This window comes from Hyperolius riggenbachi, chromosome 7, assembly GCF_040937935.1.
Source record: "Hyperolius riggenbachi isolate aHypRig1 chromosome 7, aHypRig1.pri, whole genome shotgun sequence".
NCBI lineage: Eukaryota > Metazoa > Chordata > Amphibia > Anura > Hyperoliidae > Hyperolius > Hyperolius riggenbachi.
This window is the reverse complement of record NC_090652.1, coordinates 254845805-254868323: the sequence shown is the minus strand read 5'-3', so window position 1 is coordinate 254868323 and position 22519 is coordinate 254845805. Positions and strand designations below refer to the sequence as shown.

Sequence of the window (22519 nt, the reverse complement as noted above, 5' to 3'; positions counted from 1 at the left end):
AAGACTTACTTGTAATTTTACGCGTAATTACTAACGTAAAAACTCCCCTTTTCTAAGAGTAGCCAATTAGTCAACATCCTAAGCAACCAATTGTATCTTCTCCCGCCCTTCAGTAAATAAGCGTACGTTTTGACGCATACGAATGATGTGTACGCAATAGCTGTCACATTAACGGCTATTGCGTACACATCGTCCGTATGCATCAAAAAATACGCATTCATCGGTATTACAGCACTACGCGTAACATCGTAGTGTAAGCGCCTACATTACGGTATCCTTACGCGTAACTGCGTAAGTTAACGCGTAATTACAGTGATCAACCGTAGATAATTTCCTACGCCGTAACCGTAATTGCGTAATGCGTAATAGCGTAAAATTACGCGTAATGATCCGTAAGCGTAGATTTTTCCATTACGACCAGCACTGCTGGAGAGGCCAGTGTGTTACCAGTGGAGGGACCATGAGGTTATCAGTGGAGGGATCTGGGTGTTACCAGTGGAGAGAACACTGTGTTGCAAGTGGAGGGCCCAGTGTGTTACCAGCTACCAGTGGATGGAGATGTGAGTTAGCAGCAGTGGAGGGATATGTGTGTTACCAGTGTAGGGACCAGTGTATTACCACCAGTGGAGGGACCAGTGTGTTACCAGTGAAGAGACCTGGGTGTTATCAGACAGTGGAAGGACCTGTGTGTGTCCAGTGAAGAGACCAGTGTGTTACCACCTTGGATTGAGGTTAATATAAAACATCTTTCTATCAAAGAGACACTGAAGCAAAAAAAAATATGATATAATGAATTGGTTGTGTAGTACAGATAATTACTAGAACATTAGTAGCAAAGGAAATATTCTCATATTTTTATTTTCAGTTATATACTGTTTTTTATAACACTGTATCATTCTCTAATATTTGCAGTTTACACACTACTCGGCATTCTAAATGATTTTACAGAGCAGGCCAGTGAACTTTTGAACTGTCCTGTGCAGAGGAAAATAAAATACAGTGACTGACAGTTGAGATAACAAGACAGAGCTCTCTGCGACTTTGAAAGTCTTGGAGCTCAATGGCTCTTTTGCATAGATAACAACTGGAGTTTCTTAACTCTTCCTGTACAGAAAACAATTGTTTCACTTCAGTGTCTCTTTAAGTGGTTCAAGAGTGCAACCCCTGCCTGGGTCACATTAGAACATAATGTAACGTTATTGAAAGGCTATTATTAGTAAATTAGCAGTTACATACCATAGTTGGTCCAGGATTTATTTAAATGGGATGCTGCTTGCAAGTCAACTGTAATCACACAACCACTAGTTCACAGACCTCTCAGCCTATAACCTGTTATGACCCAGGTGAGAGCAGTGAACCCTAACGACTTCTTGATATCCCCACTGTAGATGCATGGAGATCCCTGGCAATACTATTTGTAATATTTGTGTGTTTCCAGTGACGAGACATTTGTGTTGAAGCAGTCCATCTCAGCTCTGTGGTTTGGGTGCTGACGTTCAGCTATGACCTAGCTGATGCAGAGGTCTATCGTGTTTATAAGTAAGGCCCTGCTTATAAGCGGTTTCTAAATGAGAACATTTGGATTTTATGATGGGGTTCGAAATGGCAAAGATGAGTATTAGTAAAAAAACAAAGATAGTATGGGGAGCCCAGAGCTGGTGAAAGATGTATAAATTTATTCATAAATATATGGCAAAATTCCACAGACAAACAACCGACAAACAAACATATACCCTCCCAATAAAAACACTAAGGAGCCAACTGACATCTGGGGTGAAGCGTATAACTTGGAGTGCACTCCTATCTAGTCAAAATACGCATGCATGCAAATTCTTCAGGCCCAGGAAAACAGCTGCATCACCAACAGAACGGAACTTGATCCAAGATAGTAAATAGCACCAGCCCGTGTGTATCAGCATGCATACACGCCTCTGCAAAGTCCGCTTACGCCCTCATTACAGACACCTTAGGTGTCTAACCTCAACCCCCATAGCGCAGGCATACTCGTATTGTGGCACTCACGTGACCTGTGTAGATGGTTGTAAATGGCGTGGGTTCGCCGTAGCAGGAGTTCTTTCTCCAGTAATCTGGTCAATTTGATGTTTTTGGTCCCAAAGTGCTAAGGAGCAAGGAGCGGGGAGCACCCTTGGCGATTCCTTATGTGCAAGGGGGGAGGAAGAGTGGCGGAGGCACGGGCGGCGATTCTCAGGAACACTTCCGCATCTGTGAGCGTCTCACGTGACGCGTTTCGTCACGAACCACGTGACTTCGTCAGACGTGACGTAGGGGGGCGCTGCGTAGCTTCTTATACCCACAGGGAACGCCCATTACTCGGGAACATCTCATGCGACTTAAAAGAGCCGTAAAAATTCATCAGTCGCCATCTTGTGGCCAAAAATGATTGGTACATCCCAGGACCTTTTAGAGCCAAGATACAGATATCTTCAGAGGAAAGATTTTATATTTAAGTCTTTATTTAGACCCTGGGGGTGTAAACTCCCACATTTATATATCCACATGGACTCCTTTCTCAATAATTGTCTGTCAAAATCCCCACGACGGGGGCTAATATTCAGTCTATAAATCCCCATAAACCTCAAACCAGACACATCAGAGTTATGTACAGATCTAAAATGTAAGGCTAGAGGATTTAATTTCTTTTGATCTATTGTGGTACTTCTAATGTTACTAATATGTTCGCCTATACGTGTATTCAAGGATCTATAGGTTTTGCCAATATATATTAAATCACAAGGACATCTAATTTGATATACAACTCGAGTAGTATTGCAGGTTATACGATCATTAATGAAAAACGATTTAGATCTATCATGATTAAAGAATTGGTTACTTTTATGCACATATCTACATACATCGCAATCCAGGCATTTATGCATGCCTTTATTACCTTTAGTTCCACCAAAACTATCACTCCCCCCAAATTCGCTTCTAACCAAGAGGTCATTTAAGTTGGTACCTCTTTTTGCGGCCATATGTGGGTACTCCCCCACAATCTTGGCCATGATTGGATCCCTCAAAAGCAAATGCCAGTGCCTCTGTAGGATCTGTTTTATTTCCATAAAGTGAGCACTGTATGGGGTAACAATCCGTGGAACATCCTCACCAACTTTAAGTACATTTTGTGTGGGGGCCCTCCTCATACCAAAAAGGTCATTTCTATTCCTGGACAAGGCCCTCTTGTATGCAGTGATTATAATTCTATTTGGGTAACCCCTTGACCGCAATCTAGCTCTCAAATCCCCCGCCTCTTTTTCAAAGTCCTCAAGATTACTGCAGTTCCTCCGCAACCGCAGGAACTGACCTGTGGGCACCGCCCATTTTTGTGCGGGTAGATGAGAGCTTTCGGCGGACAAAAGGGTATTCCCTGCCTTAGTGTTTTTATTGGGAGGGTATATGTTTGTTTGTCGGTTGTTTGTCTGTGGAATTTTGCCATATATTTATGAATAAATTTATACATCTTTCACCAGCTCTGGGCTCCCCATACTATCTTTGTTTGGTTGCATGTGGTTTCTTATGGGTGAGACGAGCCTAATAGGGTGATATCCCGTACCCCCTTCCTACTTTAATGAGTATTAGTAAAAGGTTAGTGGTTAAGATTAGGCTTTGTTTAGGTTGGCTAGTGTTAAGGTGGCCATACACTGGCCCGATTCGCAGCCGTTTCGACAGCAGATTCGATCCTGAGATCGAATCTGCTGCCAATCGTTCGCGCTAAACGCACCCACCGATCAGATTTCCTCCCGAAATCGGATCGGTCCGTCGATCGCGCCGTGCGTGAAATTACCCTCGATCGCCCGCGGGTAGGGAGCGCGTCGCTAGCGGCGGCCGATCCGATCAGGTATACATTACCTGACGCTGGCTCCCGGGCATCTTCTCCGCATCTTCTCCGCGCTGCACCCGCTCCATCCCGGCGCTTCCTGTCACTGCAGTGACCAGGAAGTTCAAATAGAGGGCTCTCTATTTGAACTTCCTGGTCACGGAGTGACACAGGAAGCGCCAGGCTCCACAGATTGTGATCGGTTTCAGGCTGAAATCGATTCACAATCTGTTTGCAGTAAAGGCAGCCATACGATCCCTCTCTGATCAGATTCAATCAGATAGGGATCTGTCAGCTGGTCGATCTAATGGCAAATCGACCAGTGTATGGCTACCTTTAAGCTAGTCATAAATCTATGAATTTGCGGTTCCAAGTAGTTCCACGCCTGCATTTATGAATATTAGGAGAGGTCTGGATGATGATAAAATGAGGACAGTATGAATAATGACCGCATTGAGACAGAGGCTGATTTATCAAGACAAAGAAGACTGGAGTAGTTGCTCAGTGCAACCAATCAAGTGTCAGCTACCAATGAATCAGGTATTCTTATTGGTTGCCCTGAGCCAGTTTTTAGCATGCTGAGATTGATAAAAACCAGAGCAATGGGAATTCCTATCCTAGGTATAAGAATTCAGGATTTAGGTGTTATCTGAGTTAAACTGTGCTGTGTGGAAGGAAGTCTTGAACTTGTCACAGAAATCATAGTTAGCCTGTTATCCATTTTGCTATAAAATGAATACAGAGGATGCCCTTCATTGGGCCTCGCATAGAAGGTAAACGGGCAGCTCTAGGCTTGTGGTGGCCCTGGGCAGAGAAAGAATTAGTTTGCCCTTTCACCCGTCCATGTCAGTATGCTATCTTATGCACAGTAAATGGCCACATCCGTTGCGGACAATGCATAGCCGCCTCGTGCTCATGACTCAAATGTTTAACTTTTGTAACTTTTGCTGAAATTGGCCACTGCGTTTTGCCTCCAAAGCACTGTCTCAACATGTGGCATCATATCTCCACACTGCCAGGGGCGGGGCTGATGGAGAGGGAAGCAGGAAATTTGGGAGCCCTCTAGAGATGGAAGTTTGGGTGGCGCCATAGGCGCACATTGAAGTAGCGCTATTGAGGCCCAGTGTCTAATGTTTATCGGGCGCCCCGGGTGCCCAAATTACACCTCAATGCCTATGGCTATGGCAGTACCTGAAAAAATATGTTTTTGATTTATTTTTTTTGCGGTGGGTGTGGCAATTGGCAGTGGTGGAGAGGGGGTGTTGATAAGCATAGGTGGGGAGTAGTTAAGGTTAGGTGTCTGTGGGGGGGTGGTGGTTAAGGTTAGGCTTCAGGCAGAGTGTTTGTGCGGGGTGAGGGGACTGTATTTAATACCGATATTTTACAATACTTCACTTTTATAGTACAGTATCAGTAAATTTACCGATATTCTGCTATTGGCTTTCCTGGGCGGCCACATTTCCCTGGTGCCCTATTATTACATACGGGATGGGAAGGACCTCCCGGTGACTAGGCTGCAGACAGTGCCTTTACTAGTCCATGAACACGGCGTCACTGTGACCTGCTATGCTGCAGTGACTAGAGGCACTGGCAGTGACATGTGCTGCCATAGTTACCAGGTCGTCCCTTGGTGAGTGCATGTGGTGGCCTCCCGTGAATGGTGGCCCTGTACATGTGCACAGATCGTACATGCCTAAGGCCACCCCTGAGGTAAATGTTTAAGTTTCCCCACCCATGTTCCAGTAATACATTACTAGTGGTATCCACTTGTGGCAGCCCCGAAGGATAGGATCAGAATCATGCAATAGGTAATACAAGTCTGAGAAAAAGCTGTCAGCACCGTCCTTACCCACAATGCAAAGGAAGCCTGAGTTGCTTGTTTCGACATCCTACAAACTGAACTAAAAAAACTGGGTGTAAATCATTAGTATGCCTCATATAAGTTTTGTATTAAATGCATTCAAGCATTTATATTAGCAAGGCACTTACACTATACAGAGCTGTGGCATGCTATATGTATGTAGCCTTAGGTGATCCTGAAAGATGTTCAAGCACCATTTAATCAGAGTCTAATCAAACACAAGCAAACCATTACGTCACACAGCAAAGGAGTGGTAGGCCATCAAATATTTCCTGAGTGAGCTTTAATAGTAGAGCAACTTTTTTTTTTTTTAATAAAGTGTCCTAAAATATATGGCGTATTAACTTGCATTAAATAATGTTAGCATTTCCACACAACCAAACTTTGTATTATTTATTCAGGAATTTAGTTCTCAAGAAGAGTTTAGTTACACTTCACAGAATACTTGATCAATGGCAGACCTCATCTCCTGCTGTTCTCATTTCTGCTTTATTATGTGGGCTACATGTGTTTACATTGGAGAAGCCTATTTGTTACCAGTGACATATTATGGTCTATGATGTGTTATCTGTACCACTAGCACAAGGACATGCATGCTACCAATATGGAGGTGTCTGGGTATTGCCAAAGCTGGTGTCATTATTGGAGGGACCTGATCTGTGTGCTGTATGGTACCAACAGAAGACCCTATGTGTTATTAGTGGAGGGGGTTATATATTAACAGTGGAGGGATTATGTGTTATCAGTGGTGGAACCTGTGTGCTATCAGTGTAGAGACTACAAGTGGAAGGACTTGTGTGTCACCTGTGGAGAGTGTGTAATTTGTGTGTTACCAGTTGAGGGAGCTGCATGTTACCAGTGGAGGAACTTGTGTGTTACCAGAGGATTCTTGTTGCCAGTGGAGGGACCTGTGTGTTACCAGCTACCAGTGGATGGACCTGTGAGTTAGCAGTGGAGGAACCTGTGTGTTATCAGTGGAGAGACCAGTGTGTTATCGGTGGAGGGACCTGTGTGTTACCAGTGGAGATACCAGTGTGTTACCAGTGGATAGACCAGAGTGCTACCAGTGGAGAGACCAGTGTGTTACCAGTGGATAGACCAGACAGTGCTACCAGTGGAGAGACCTGTGTGTTACCAGTGGCGAGACCAGAGTGTTACCAGTGGAAGGACCTGTGTGTTACCAGTAGAGAGACCAGAGTGTTACCAGTGGAGAGACTAAAGTGCTACCAGTGGAGAGACCTGTGTGTTACCAGTGGAGAGACCAGACAGTGTTACCAGTGGAGAGACCAGTGTGTTACCAGTGGAGAGACCAGTGTGTTACCAGTGGAGGGACCTGTGTGTTACCAGTGGAGAGACCTGTGTATTACCAGTGGAGAGACCTATATGTTTTCAGTAGAGGGACCTGTGTGTTATCACTGGTGCGACCAGTGTGTTACCAGTGGAGGGACCTGGGTGTTATCAGTGGAGGGACCTGTGTGTTACCACTAGAGAGCAGTGCTGGGCCGAAATTACGCATGAGCGTAATTACGCACCGTAATTCAATGTAAATTTACGCGTAAGCGCTACGCGTAACTTACGGTCTTACGCGTAATTATTTACGCGTAAGGAGTTAAGTGGTATCGTAATTACACTGTCTACCGTAATTGCTAGGTATGCGTAATTTTACGAAGACTTACTTGTAATTTTACGCGTAATTACTAACGTAAAAACTCCCCTTTTCTAAGAGTAGCCAATTAGTCAACATCCTAAGCAACCAATTGTATCTTCTCCCGCCCTTCAGTAAATAAGCGTACGTTTTGACGCATACGAATGATGTGTACGCAATAGCTGTCACATTAACGGCTATTGCGTACACATCGTCCGTATGCATCAAAAAATACGCATTCATCGGTATTACAGCACTACGCGTAACATCGTAGTGTAAGCGCCTACATTACGGTATCCTTACGCGTAACTGCGTAAGTTAACGCGTAATTACAGTGATCAACCGTAGATAATTTCCTACGCCGTAACCGTAATTGCGTAATGCGTAATAGCGTAAAATTACGCGTAATGATCCGTAAGCGTAGATTTTTCCATTACGACCAGCACTGCTGGAGAGGCCAGTGTGTTACCAGTGGAGGGACCATGAGGTTATCAGTGGAGGGATCTGGGTGTTACCAGTGGAGAGAACACTGTGTTGCAAGTGGAGGGCCCAGTGTGTTACCAGCTACCAGTGGATGGAGATGTGAGTTAGCAGCAGTGGAGGGATATGTGTGTTACCAGTGTAGGGACCAGTGTATTACCACCAGTGGAGGGACCAGTGTGTTACCAGTGAAGAGACCTGGGTGTTATCAGACAGTGGAAGGACCTGTGTGTGTCCAGTGAAGAGACCAGTGTGTTACCACCTTGGATTGAGGTTAATATAAAACATCTTTCTATCAAAGAGACACTGAAGCAAAAAAAAATATGATATAATGAATTGGTTGTGTAGTACAGATAATTACTAGAACATTAGTAGCAAAGGAAATATTCTCATATTTTTATTTTCAGTTATATACTGTTTTTTATAACACTGTATCATTCTCTAATATTTGCAGTTTACACACTACTCGGCATTCTAAATGATTTTACAGAGCAGGCCAGTGAACTTTTGAACTGTCCTGTGCAGAGGAAAATAAAATACAGTGACTGACAGTTGAGATAACAAGACAGAGCTCTCTGCGACTTTGAAAGTCTTGGAGCTCAATGGCTCTTTTGCATAGATAACAACTGGAGTTTCTTAACTCTTCCTGTACAGAAAACAATTGTTTCACTTCAGTGTCTCTTTAAGTGGTTCAAGAGTGCAACCCCTGCCTGGGTCACATTAGAACATAATGTAACGTTATTGAAAGGCTATTATTAGTAAATTAGCAGTTACATACCATAGTTGGTCCAGGATTTATTTAAATGGGATGCTGCTTGCAAGTCAACTGTAATCACACAACCACTAGTTCACAGACCTCTCAGCCTATAACCTGTTATGACCCAGGTGAGAGCAGTGAACCCTAACGACTTCTTGATATCCCCACTGTAGATGCATGGAGATCCCTGGCAATACTATTTGTAATATTTGTGTGTTTCCAGTGACGAGACATTTGTGTTGAAGCAGTCCATCTCAGCTCTGTGGTTTGGGTGCTGACGTTCAGCTATGACCTAGCTGATGCAGAGGTCTATCGTGTTTATAAGTAAGGCCCTGCTTATAAGCGGTTTCTAAATGAGAACATTTGGATTTTATGATGGGGTTCGAAATGGCAAAGATGAGTATTAGTAAAAAAACAAAGATAGTATGGGGAGCCCAGAGCTGGTGAAAGATGTATAAATTTATTCATAAATATATGGCAAAATTCCACAGACAAACAACCGACAAACAAACATATACCCTCCCAATAAAAACACTAAGGAGCCAACTGACATCTGGGGTGAAGCGTATAACTTGGAGTGCACTCCTATCTAGTCAAAATACGCATGCATGCAAATTCTTCAGGCCCAGGAAAACAGCTGCATCACCAACAGAACGGAACTTGATCCAAGATAGTAAATAGCACCAGCCCGTGTGTATCAGCATGCATACACGCCTCTGCAAAGTCCGCTTACGCCCTCATTACAGACACCTTAGGTGTCTAACCTCAACCCCCATAGCGCAGGCATACTCGTATTGTGGCACTCACGTGACCTGTGTAGATGGTTGTAAATGGCGTGGGTTCGCCGTAGCAGGAGTTCTTTCTCCAGTAATCTGGTCAATTTGATGTTTTTGGTCCCAAAGTGCTAAGGAGCAAGGAGCGGGGAGCACCCTTGGCGATTCCTTATGTGCAAGGGGGGAGGAAGAGTGGCGGAGGCACGGGCGGCGATTCTCAGGAACACTTCCGCATCTGTGAGCGTCTCACGTGACGCGTTTCGTCACGAACCACGTGACTTCGTCAGACGTGACGTAGGGGGGCGCTGCGTAGCTTCTTATACCCACAGGGAACGCCCATTACTCGGGCACATCTCATGCGACTTAAAAGAGCCGTAAAAATTCATCAGTCGCCATCTTGTGGCCAAAAATGATTGGTACATCCCAGGACCTTTTAGAGCCAAGATACAGATATCTTCAGAGGAAAGATTTTATATTTAAGTCTTTATTTAGACCCTGGGGGTGTAAACTCCCACATTTATATATCCACATGGACTCCTTTCTCAATAATTGTCTGTCAAAATCCCCACGACGGGGGCTAATATTCAGTCTATAAATCCCCATAAACCTCAAACCAGACACATCAGAGTTATGTACAGATCTAAAATGTAAGGCTAGAGGATTTAATTTCTTTTGATCTATTGTGGTACTTCTAATGTTACTAATATGTTCGCCTATACGTGTATTCAAGGATCTATAGGTTTTGCCAATATATATTAAATCACAAGGACATCTAATTTGATATACAACTCGAGTAGTATTGCAGGTTATACGATCATTAATGAAAAACGATTTAGATCTATCATGATTAAAGAATTGGTTACTTTTATGCACATATCTACATACATCGCAATCCAGGCATTTATGCATGCCTTTATTACCTTTAGTTCCACCAAAACTATCACTCCCCCCAAATTCGCTTCTAACCAAGAGGTCATTTAAGTTGGTACCTCTTTTTGCGGCCATATGTGGGTACTCCCCCACAATCTTGGCCATGATTGGATCCCTCAAAAGCAAATGCCAGTGCCTCTGTAGGATCTGTTTTATTTCCATAAAGTGAGCACTGTATGGGGTAACAATCCGTGGAACATCCTCACCAACTTTAAGTACATTTTGTGTGGGGGCCCTCCTCATACCAAAAAGGTCATTTCTATTCCTGGACAAGGCCCTCTTGTATGCAGTGATTATAATTCTATTTGGGTAACCCCTTGACCGCAATCTAGCTCTCAAATCCCCCGCCTCTTTTTCAAAGTCCTCAAGATTACTGCAGTTCCTCCGCAACCGCAGGAACTGACCTGTGGGCACCGCCCATTTTTGTGCGGGTAGATGAGAGCTTTCGGCGGACAAAAGGGTATTCCCTGCCTTAGTGTTTTTATTGGGAGGGTATATGTTTGTTTGTCGGTTGTTTGTCTGTGGAATTTTGCCATATATTTATGAATAAATGTATACATCTTTCACCAGCTCTGGGCTCCCCATACTATCTTTGTTTGGTTGCATGTGGTTTCTTATGGGTGAGACGAGCCTAATAGGGTGATATCCCGTACCCCCTTCCTACTTTAATGAGTATTAGTAAAAGGTTAGTGGTTAAGATTAGGCTTTGTTTAGGTTGGCTAGTGTTAAGGTGGCCATACACTGGCCCGATTCGCAGCCGTTTCGACAGCAGATTCGATCCTGAGATCGAATCTGCTGCCAATCGTTCGCGCTAAACGCACCCACCGATCAGATTTCCTCCCGAAATCGGATCGGTCCGTCGATCGCGCCGTGCGTGAAATTACCCTCGATCGCCCGCGGGTAGGGAGCGCGTCGCTAGCGGCGGCCGATCCGATCAGGTATACATTACCTGACGCTGGCTCCCGGGCATCTTCTCCGCATCTTCTCCGCGCTGCACCCGCTCCATCCCGGCGCTTCCTGTCACTGCAGTGACCAGGAAGTTCAAATAGAGGGCTCTCTATTTGAACTTCCTGGTCACGGAGTGACACAGGAAGCGCCAGGCTCCACAGATTGTGATCGGTTTCAGGCTGAAATCGATTCACAATCTGTTTGCAGTAAAGGCAGCCATACGATCCCTCTCTGATCAGATTCAATCAGATAGGGATCTGTCAGCTGGTCGATCTAATGGCAAATCGACCAGTGTATGGCTACCTTTAAGCTAGTCATAAATCTATGAATTTGCGGTCCGATCGACCATCTGATTCAATAATTTTATCGAATTGAATGAAAATCGGTCCCACAATAAGCATGACTGATCAACGATTCAATGGATTTTGGGCCTAAATCATTCAAATATAGCGATGAAGCATGCTGGAAAATCTTAGGCCGGTGCGTGGCGATATAGGAGTGCAATTTTGCGATGACCAACAAACACTACGAACATCTGGCTGCTGTCCAGCCAAATGTAAATAAGATTTCAAATGCATGGGCATCGGGGGGCACATTAACATTTGGAGGGGCAGCGGATAGGTGGTGAAGGCGGTGTCACAGCCTGTGATGTATGGGCAGCCAACAGCTCTCTCTTGGTTAATCTTCCCATACATCGCTAGATGTATGTGCACCGGTAGAGAATAGAGTAGGTGGAGGTTAGGCAGGGCGGTTCTTTCATGCAGCAATGTGAATCACGTGCTTCAGGGCAGCAACTATTAGAGGGCAGCAAGAGGCAGCTCCCCTCCCCAAATTCCCCCCCCCCCCTCCTTGGACTTCCCATCTCCCCCTCGCTTCCCTCACCTGCTCTCAGCGTTCCTGCGATGGGATCTCCATCCACCTGTCCAGCATCCTCTATCCATGGCTACAGCGGTGCCTCATGTGACCTGTTACATGCTGCCGGGTCACATGAAGCGCTGTTGTAGTCAGAGAGGAAGCAGGACTTCATGTGTGGCTGGTGATCCCATTGCTAATCTGTTAAGAGCAGGTGAGTGATGCAGCGCTGGTGCAGCACATACCTGTTATCCTGGGTATTAGAGCCAGGATGCTGCAGGCCAGCAGGGAGGAGATTCTGTCTTAGAGGAAGCAGAGGGAGGTAAGTGTAGTGCCAGTGCCTGCAATGCAAAGGCTGATGTGTCTCTCCTCTCTGGTCTGGCTTACCAGTGGAGGGACACGTGTATTACCAGTGGAAGGGGGAGGGGGGGGGAGCATATGTGCTACCAGTGGAGGAGCATGTGTATTACTAGTGGACGGACATGTGTATTACTAGTGAAGTGGGGAGGGGGAGGAAGGTAGCTCATGTATTACCAGGGGAGGGACATGTGTATTACCAGTGGAGGGGGACATGTATTATCAGTGTAGGGAGGCATGTGTGTTACCAGTGGAGGGACATGTGAGTTACCAGTGGAGGGGGACATGTGTATTACCAGTGTAGGGCGTGGGGCATGTGTATTACCAGTGGGCATGTGTATTACCAGTGTAGTGCGGGGGTGGGGGGGCATGTGTATTACCAGTGGAAGGACATGTGTACTACCAGTGTAGGGCGTGGGGCATGTGTATTACCAGTGGGCATGTGTATTACCAGTGTAGTGCGGGGGTGGGGGGGCATGTGTATTACCAGTGGAAGGACATGTGTATTACCAGTGGGCATGTGTATTACCAGTGGAAGGACATGTGTATTACCAGTGGGCATGCGTATTACCAGTGGAAGGACATGTGTATTACCAGTGGGCATGTGTATTACCAGTGGAAGGACATGTGTATTACCAGTGGGCATGTGTATTACCAGTGGAGGGACATGTGTATTATCAGTGTAGAGACATGTGTGTTACCAGTGGGGGGGGGGGGGGGTTGAGGGCATGTGTATTGCCAGTGGAAGGACATGTGTATTACCAGTGGGCATGTGTATTACCAGTGGAAGGACATGTGTATTACCAGTGGAAGGACATGTGTATTACCAGTGGGCATGTGTATTACCAGTGGAAGGACATGTGTATTACCAGTGGAAGGACATGTGTATTACCAGTGGGCATGTGTATTACCAGTGGAGGGACATGTGTATTATCAGTGTAGAGACATGTGTGTTACCAGTGGGGGGGGGGGGGTTGAGGGCATGTGTATTGCCAGTGGAAGACGGGTATGTGTGTTACTGGTGAAGGGACAAGTGTATTACCAGTGTAGGGGGGACATGTGTATTACCAGTAAAGGGACATGCATGTTACCAGTGTAGGGATGTGTATTACCAGTGTAGGGGGGCATGTGTGTGACCAGTGGAGGGACATGTGTGTTACCAATGAAGGGATATGTGAATTACCAGTGTAGAGTGCACAGCAGCCATCTCAGTGTAGCCAGGCAAGAATTCTCAGCAAGTCAAGTACCGTTCTATAGCCAATTAATTCCTGCTACTGTCGCTGACCCTAATTTCATGGCAGTTTACTTGGCTGGAGCTGATGCTAGGCATTCATACAAGGCTATGACACTGCTGATTGGACAGTATCACACTCAGTTATCTGGGACATACACAGTGTAGATCTGTATTGTGTCTGTACTCTTCGCTCCAGTCTGTCATTTATAGAGAATAACACGCACAGACAGCAGCAGGTACTGATGATGATTTCTCCTCCTGGCCAGCAGTTAGTTTGAATGTATTTTTCTTCTCAGTCACTGTTTATTCATGTATTGAATGCTAAAATTAGCTTCATGATTCTGAGCACAGGAAGAGAGATGGGAGGAGAGGAGAAAGTGGTGCTGAGGAGAGGGGTAAGCAACAGGCAGGAGAAAGCAGAGAGTATCTGTACAGCGAGTCATACACTATCCAAGGTTGACCCTACAATCATCCCCAGTCTAACCACACCTATGTAGTATGAGAGTCTACCTAAAGAATCTGTTTAAAGCGGACCTGAACTCAGAACTTCAGCTCAGCTATAAAAGATAAGCAACAGCATAATAACCTTTTAAGAAAAACATTTCTTGTTACAGCCGATACAAATCCTGCAATAAATCTGCAGTTTGTCTACTTTCTGCTTTCATGGAAGCAGACATATTGTTAACAGCTTGTGCTTACAAACGAGCTCTCTGCCGTGGCAGTCAGCTGACACAGCTGGGGGATCAAATTCCAACTTTGGCTTAGTCACAGATGAGGGGGAATTAGACAGGCTAAACTCTCTAAGTACATACGGGGTGCATTTCTCTCTGTTTTCCTTCTGTCTTGTGCAAGAGTTCAGGTCCACTTTAAAGACATTCCCTTTATGTTGCATGCAATGGACAAGACTGTACAGTCGAGCTTTTATAGTGAGTGGGCACCTGAGCAGGATTATCCACCAGGCAACCTAAGCATATGCTTAGTTAGTGTAAAGGGGCCCACATGCCACCTTCCCTGACCTTTCTCCTCTTCAGCTTCAGAAAGGACCTCAAGAGGTTGCCAAATCTAAAAGAGAGAGAGAGAGAGAGAGAGATGGGGGAAGGGGGGAAGAGGGGGGGGTGCAGGTGAGATGGAGGCAGGACAGTGATGTATATAGAGAGACACAGATGAAAACTAAATAGGTGGAGAGGTGGCTCTTGCTGTGCATCTAGCCTCTCTAGTAAAGTGAGGTGGGGAAGGGACTCCGGAGACATGACAGGCAAGCCTCTGGATAATTGCAAGGGCCTAGGCACCTCACTAAAATGCCTGGTGGATAATCCGGCTCTGCTGAGGATAAAATAGTGAAAGGAGGAGGATGGAGGCAAAGGATAGAAGGAAATAAGTGGATGGGGGATGACAGAGGATTAGAAGGAAGAGGAAATAGGAATGTAGAGATGTGTTTGCTATGTAGAGAGATGAAAAGAGAAATGAGGAGAGGAGGTAATAGAGGACACCAGGATCAGGGGCGTAACAATAGACCCTGCAAGGGATGCAGCTGCAGGGGGGCCCAGAAGCAACAAGGGGCCCCATGAGGGGAAAAGTTGATTTTCCCTGTCCTGAGAAACTGACAACTAAGGGCACGAAGAGAAAAACACTTTCTGCACAATTGCTCTGATGCATGCCTCTGCTCAGCCACTGATAAGGTATCATGCAAAGTTTTGTAGACAAAGATTTGTAGACAGGCCCTATTCAGTGTACAGCAGGGTCATCCAAAGTTTTGCAGGGGGCCCAGTGATTTCTAGTTACGCCCCTGATCAGGATATAAAGAAATGGATGAATATGAAAGAAAGAAAGAAAGAAAGAAAGAAAGAGAGAGAGAGAGAGAGAGAGAGCAGATACAATGAGAGGAGATAGAGGGTACAGAGACAGTAATGAGACTATGTTGAGGAGCAAAGAGTGGAGAGTGATGGCTTCACTTCATTTTATCAACCTTAAAACAGAACTGTCTATGTTTCATGTTGTTTATTACGTTTGTTTTGTTTTTGTTTTACAATAAACTGGGGTTTCAGTTCCACAATATAAAAGTACAGCCAATGTCTTTAGTATTCACTTTAAGCTATAGATGTCCTTCCCCAACATACCAGCACAGAAGCACTCTGTCTGTGCTGAGCTATGTATAGGATGATATAGGAAGTACTGTAAGTGCTATTGTGAGACTCTGTAGGCTGGTATGGCATTGTATGTTATGCAGATGTCCAGCAGTATGCATTGCTGATTGATGTCTCATGCACTGTATTTTATTTGCAGCCTATGACGCCTGGTGTGGGGTGGCTCACGGGTGTACGAAAAAACTCGGACTAAAGATTTGCGGTAGGTTTAAGACTGTTCTCTTTGTTTGATTGACAAACCTCATTCCCAAATCTCATTTCACTTGATGATATTCACTCCCTTTCATGTTGGGTAGAAAAGAGTGAAAAACTGGGACCAAATAATAAATACACTGTATGTACACTATATATACTCCCACCGACAGTGTCTGCTTAAATAGATGAGATGATAGCGCCCTCCAGTGGCTGACAAGGAATGCATGAACCGTGTTATTATTCTAGCGATGTCATGAAATATAATCTTAAACAAAAGGTTTTGGATTTATTTTATACTCCTTTAGCTGATCGAATTCAGCTACAATCTGTGCTATCAGTCTAGCGAAGATTGGATGTAGGGCTGCAAGCCAACTTTGTTTTTACGTTTTGTTTTGTTAATGTTTATTTGATTGCTGTGTTTTAGCAGTTTTTGATTACTGTACTTACTTGAGGCTACAAAACTAACAAAGATGCAGTATGGGGTTTACACCAGGCAAGATTTGTTGTTAACAGGTTTTAATGATTAATCATTTAGCATGAAAAAAAATGAAGACAATTGAACCAGAGCTTCCCTTTTATTTTGCTAGATGATGGTTAAAGATAAGATCTGATTGGTTACTGTGGTCAGCGGTCCTTTTTTCTTGTACCTTTCATAGGTCGCCCTCCTGCTCAGAGTATATTTTTCCTGACATTATTATTTTGCTGCAAGGGAATATCCTCAAAATGATGAATTACTGTGACTTCGTTACACAATAATTTATAGAAAAAAAAGTGCCAAAAATTCCTGTAGAGAAAATGATGCTCCTTCTCCCCAGCAACCAATCCGCTTCCTTGCTGGGGAGGAGACATACATCCTCCATGGTTGCTATAGGCAACACATCCATGATTGGTCCACTTTTACTTTAGGTCAAATACATACATTTTCTGGATATCCTTGAATCTCCACTTTTTCCTTGCAGATATTTATGAATACCAGTAAAATATTATATACACAAAAAGGTAAACAGTTGTAGAAGTCATTTTGTTTCAAAAACACAATGTGAAGAATAGATGAATTATATAACTGAATCAGTATTTGATTTTATTTCTCTAGGATGTTTACATGGTTATAAAGACTGAAAAATATATCAATTATATAATAATAATAATAATAATAATAATAATAATAATAATAATAATAATAATAATAAATATTTATTGCACTTAACCCTCATAATGTATTATTATTATTATTATTATTATTAATAATAATAATAATAATAATAATAATAATAATAATAATAATAATAATAATATTTATTCTGAGAGCATAGTATAGTGTTCTGTTTCTATCCTTTGACAAATGTTAGTTTCCAGCCATGCTGCGTAACACAACAAAAATAATAATTATAATTTGACATATTCCAGATGATCCAACGGAAAGCAAGGAAACCATAAAAACAGACTTCATCTGCACTGAAAGTGTGGAAAATCTTTCTGTAATTTAGAATGGCAAAAGCAAAAATTGTGAAAAAAAAACAACCCCCAAAACAATGGACAAATCTGAAGTGAGGATGACATTTAAAAAAAACGATCGGATTTAGTGATTGTCACCCAACAGCCACTTCATTATGGCACTTAATTATTTGCAGCTAATCATCCGTGTAATGCAGACGTGGAGAGGCAATCTGGGGCTGTGATGGGGAATGATTTGGCAACCCCACTGGGAGTCGGGCAGCGGTGGGAGCTGTCCAATGCTACAGTGCTGAAAATGTCTTCAGCTTCTATCGCTACAAAACAGCCCTCCCCCGGGAGGAGAGATTAATGACAAACACATTAGGCAGTCAGCGCTGAGACCTGCTTGCAAGAGATAGCCTTTCCTCCGGACCCTCTGAACCCATCCAAATCCAGCCATTTACTCCCACCATCAGCAATGGAGCCATTAGCAGAGTTTCCTGTCTGTTAAGGTGGCCACTAACCATACAATTTTCCAAAGTTTGTTTATGAACTATTCTTCGTATGAACGAAGTAAATGATTTTTTGGGACCGCTAATGGACAAAAATCTCCTAACCAATCCGATCAGATTGACGGAATTGAACCAAAATTCGGTTCGATTTCATTAATCTGATCGGATTGGTTAGGAGATTTTTGTCCATTAGTGGTTCCACAGGATCATTGATACAAAGAATCGTTCGTAACTGATGGTTCGGAAAATTGTATCATTAGTGGCCAACTTAACAGTACAATTTGTTGGAACAATAATTTACGGACAATTCTTCATATGAACAATCGAAAATAATTGTTAGTGACTACTAATGGAAAAAAAAATCTAATCTATCCGATCAGATTGACGGGATTGATTCGAAAATTGGATCAATTTCATTAATCTGATAGAATTGGTTGGAGATATTTTCCATTAGTGGACACAAATGATCACTTCCGATTGTCCCTCCCTACAAAGAATCGATTGTACACGAACGTTCAGCAAATTGTACTGTTAGTAGCTGCCTGGTGCCTGTTAACGGTACAATTTTTTCATCAGATGCATTCTTTTGACACTTTTTTATGGTCAAAAGAAATCGGAAGGTAATTATTGATTGTTTCCATAAACGGGGCAATTAGGGCATTTTCTCTTTGTGGATTCGATCATAAAATCCAACATTTGGATCAATTACATTTTCTGCTCAGATCAACCACAAAATCGTTTTACATCGATTTTCACCACGAACTGCACAGTTTTCTGTACAATTTGATTGTTAAAATGCATCGAAAGATTGCTTCTGATGAAATTTTTTTTTACCGTTAATGGGCGCCTGCACCCTGTTGTGACAGTCAGCGGTTTTTATATTTTATATCCTAGGTAATCTCTAAAAATCCCTGCCCACCAACATCATATATCTCAGCAAAATGATCTTTAAAACACAGAATTTATATGTTGTGCTGTTATCAGCAGGCTGGTTGATCAGCTCTGGAGAAGGGATGTAAATCCAGCAGGTTAAGTAGAAGAAAGAGTTACAGCAAGAAGCAATTATTGTAAAGGTGTTTTTTCTGTCTATGAAGAGCATCTGGTGTGGATTTAATGGGCCATTTTGCTACCAGCGCTTGCAGTGTGTCTGGAGAGCGGAGACATTCTCTCTCTCTCTCTCTCATCATCTTTTTAATTTAGTCAGGCATGTTGAGCTCATGAGGTAACGCGCCAGTGGCTCTGTCTCCACATATACTGACCCAGGCCCTGTGAGCTGCCCCGCCCACTGGAGATGAGGCAGCCCATTGTGCTGCAATTATGCTCATTTAGGTGTATTCATTGGTGAGGATTGCTACATTACAGTATTCCTGCCACCAGATAGGCTGGTGTATATCTCAGGCATATTGAGACATGCTTAGCCCACGCCCTGCTTATTACTGGTATACAGAATGCCCATCAAAACAAGCAAAACATGCATTCTGGATGTTCTGCTTGTGGTTAGATGAGCATTATAGCTTTGCTTCTGAATCTGTGACCCTGCAGCTATCTCTATCTCTCTCAGTACCAGCAGCTATAGTGGTCACACAGCAAATCCCTTCTCTTGCTTCTGTTGGGGTACCTGTGGCACTGTATCCCTGCCTATATATGTTGGGTTCAACACTGATATTTCATTGTGAGGCATGCTTAGGGATGAGCGAAACGACCACTGGCAAGTTCATGAGATCTTCATTGATATTAACCTCCCTAGCGTAATGATTACTTCCGGATTTTAGGGTTCAAAAAGCAGGAAAAAATCATGCCGCTAGAGAGATCTGCAGCAGCCCAGCACATTACTCACATCTCCTGGATCCAGTGCTGCAATTCTTCCTTCATCCACTGGGTGGTGCTCTACCCCTATAGGGAGATCGTTGTCTGTCATCATGACGACAAACGGTGAATAGCCTCCGAGGACTGGAAGAAGAATGGCTGCCAGCATCTGGATCCCGGGTGAGGTGAGTTGCAAATGCTCGCTGTGCACTGGCTTTGCACATACCTACCAGCAGGAACCACCAGTCAGTCTTGGGGTTCCCACTCTAAGTTGCGTATTTCTGACCAGAGCCTGACTCAGGGTTACTGAATCAGGATTCCAGCGGCTTTTCTGATCCTCCACAACCCCTCCACTACCAGCAGAGACCCTCTTAATCTTCGTAGCCATACCCCTCTCCGCGTACAAGTGCGGCTGCACAGCGCAGGTGCCCATAAGGACCCTTACAGCGGCACGTGTTGACGCCATAGGTGATGGACAGCTGGGTCTCTGTTCTGCGCATGCGGGGCTTTTGCCAACGTAGCGCATCTACCAGAGCCCTCACCAGGACCATGGAGGGGATCCAGAGGACACCGAGGAACCTCGTGGGCTATGGTGGGCTGGAGGAAGCCCCAGGTAAGTCCCGATTTCATTTTTATTTAATTTCATTTTTAATTACTGCTCATGGTCCCTTTAACATCTTGTGCTTTCAAAAGAGCTTATCTACCATCTCTGCTATGATCGGGTGTGGATGATTTTTCTGATCAATTTTTATGAAATTGAATGACGTAGTATAGGTTGTCAATTTCTTGATTTATAGACCCTAGCAAAGTTTTCATTCATTTTTATTCATGAATGGGGAAAAAATTGAATACATGTGTATGATATATTGGTAAGGTTTTTCAAATGTTGCAATCAATCAGAAAAAATTATTGTAATTCTCAAATTGAAAAACAAAAACATATATATAAAAAAAATATAACAAACTGTAGTCACCTTGATCACCTTGGACCTTGAATCACTCGGCCCCTCTCGGAGAATCGTCACTGGCAATTTTTTTTCAAAATTGCCCCTAAGGCTCTGGCCACCCCCATCTGCTTAGCAGTGGTCCGCCCCCAGCTCAGCAATCGCTGCCTAATTGGTGGCGGCTGAGCCATGAGCAGGCCGTGGCAATGCTGGTGGGGGCTTCCAAAGAGCTTCAGCAGTCTTCAGATACATGGCCCTGACTGCAGTGCTGAGGAAAGGGGCGGAGCGTCACCTGTGACCCGAAGACCTCAGGACACGTAAATATTTAAGCCTGCGACCCCCCCCCCCCCCCCCAATCTGTCATCATAAAGACAGATCCTGCCATAGCAAGCTCTGTCGTTTTTAACCTTAGGTACTCTTTTTTAAAGGACAACTGAAGTGAGAAGAATATGGAGGCTGCCATATTTATTTCCTTTTAAACAATACCAGTTGCCTGGCAGCCCTGCTGATCTATTTGTCTGCAGTAGTGTCTGTATAACACCAGAAACAAGCAGCTAATCTTGGCAGAATTGGCAATAATGTCAGAAACTCCTGATCCACTGCATGCTTGTTCAGGGTCTATGGCTGAAGGTATTATGCTGAGCAAACGCGGCTCGATTTTGCTGCTCGATTCTCCTGCTTGATCGATTCCCAGCTTGATCCGCAGGCGATTCTCTTATCTTCTTCCTGTTTTTCTTATCTTTTTCCATTTACTTCAATGGAGAATGGAGCGGCGAATTGATCAGGTGTGAGATTGGATATGTCGGAAATTATCTATCGAGCCATCTTAATGGCTCAGAATCGAGCCGTGTATTCCCAGCATTAGAGTCAAAGGATCAGCAGGACAGCCAGGCAACTGGTATTGTTTGAAAGGAAATAAATATGGCAGCCTCCACATCCCTCTCATTACAGTTGTCCCCTGGGTATCAGACTGCCCTCCGTGTCCCCTGTAGCGACAGTCATCAGACACTTACCCTTTTCCCAGTTCCCATTCGTATACAAGGAAGTGGGCAGCAGCAGCTATCCAGAAGGTGGACTTACCTGATCCACAATTCTGCACTGCAGAGACGTAGCTATGGGTGGGCAAGGTGGAACACATGTCTTCGGGTGCAGCACTGTAAGGGGGCACAGAGCATGGCCACCGCACCCCCAAGTGAGTGAGAGGCAGCTCACTAGCTGCCCTAAGTGCCCCTGCTCCTCTCCCTCCCTGTGCAGAAGTGTTCACTAGCAGCAGAACAAGGGGAGCACATCTGGCTATCTAAATGAGGGGATGTGGGGCACATCTGGCTATCTAAAGGGGGGCAAATTTGGCTATCTAAACAGGGAAGGGGTACACATCTAGCTATCTAAACAACATTTGTACATTTGGCTCCACCCATGACCAACCCCCACATTCTGATGCGTGGCCATACCCACAACTTCCTCTCCTCTGACTGCTTCTGCTAACCTACAGTGTTGTTATGTGCCTGGCTCACCTCCAATCCAAGTGAAATCAATGAGAACACCTATGTCCTCTGTGCATACCTCCCAACATTTTGAGATAAGAAAGAGGGACACTTAAGATACACCCCTTAAGAGTCTATTAAACAAATTTTTTTCAGTAGAAAAATACATATATTTACATAAATATGTGAATCAATCCTGAAAGAGGGACAGAGGGACTTGTTTCCCAAAGAGGTACTGTCCCTCCAAAAGAGGGACAGTTGGGAGCTATGCCTCTGTGATTGGCTAGTGGCTGAGGGGAGGTGGAGCCCACAGCATACAGTGGCCTCAT

The 22519-nt window shown here is 44.2% G+C and overlaps 1 protein-coding gene and 1 long non-coding RNA gene across 3 annotated transcripts in view; one reads left to right on the top strand and one right to left on the bottom strand.

Moving 5' to 3' along the window:
* Nucleotides 1-22519, bottom strand: part of LOC137524968 (uncharacterized) — a 210413-nt gene that overhangs the window by 19290 nt on the left and 168604 nt on the right. The gene's annotated exons all lie outside the window — the stretch shown is intronic.
* Nucleotides 1-22519, top strand: part of GAD1 (glutamate decarboxylase 1) — a 185710-nt gene that overhangs the window by 19584 nt on the left and 143607 nt on the right. The window contains exon 3 of one of the 2 annotated variants that reach the window (XM_068245542.1): nt 15956-16018. The exons of the other annotated variant lie outside the window; for it this stretch is intronic. Within the exon in view, the coding sequence (XP_068101643.1) occupies nt 15956-16018 (63 nt within the window). The remainder of the gene's footprint in view (nt 1-15955; nt 16019-22519) is intronic. 2 annotated transcript variants of the gene reach the window in all.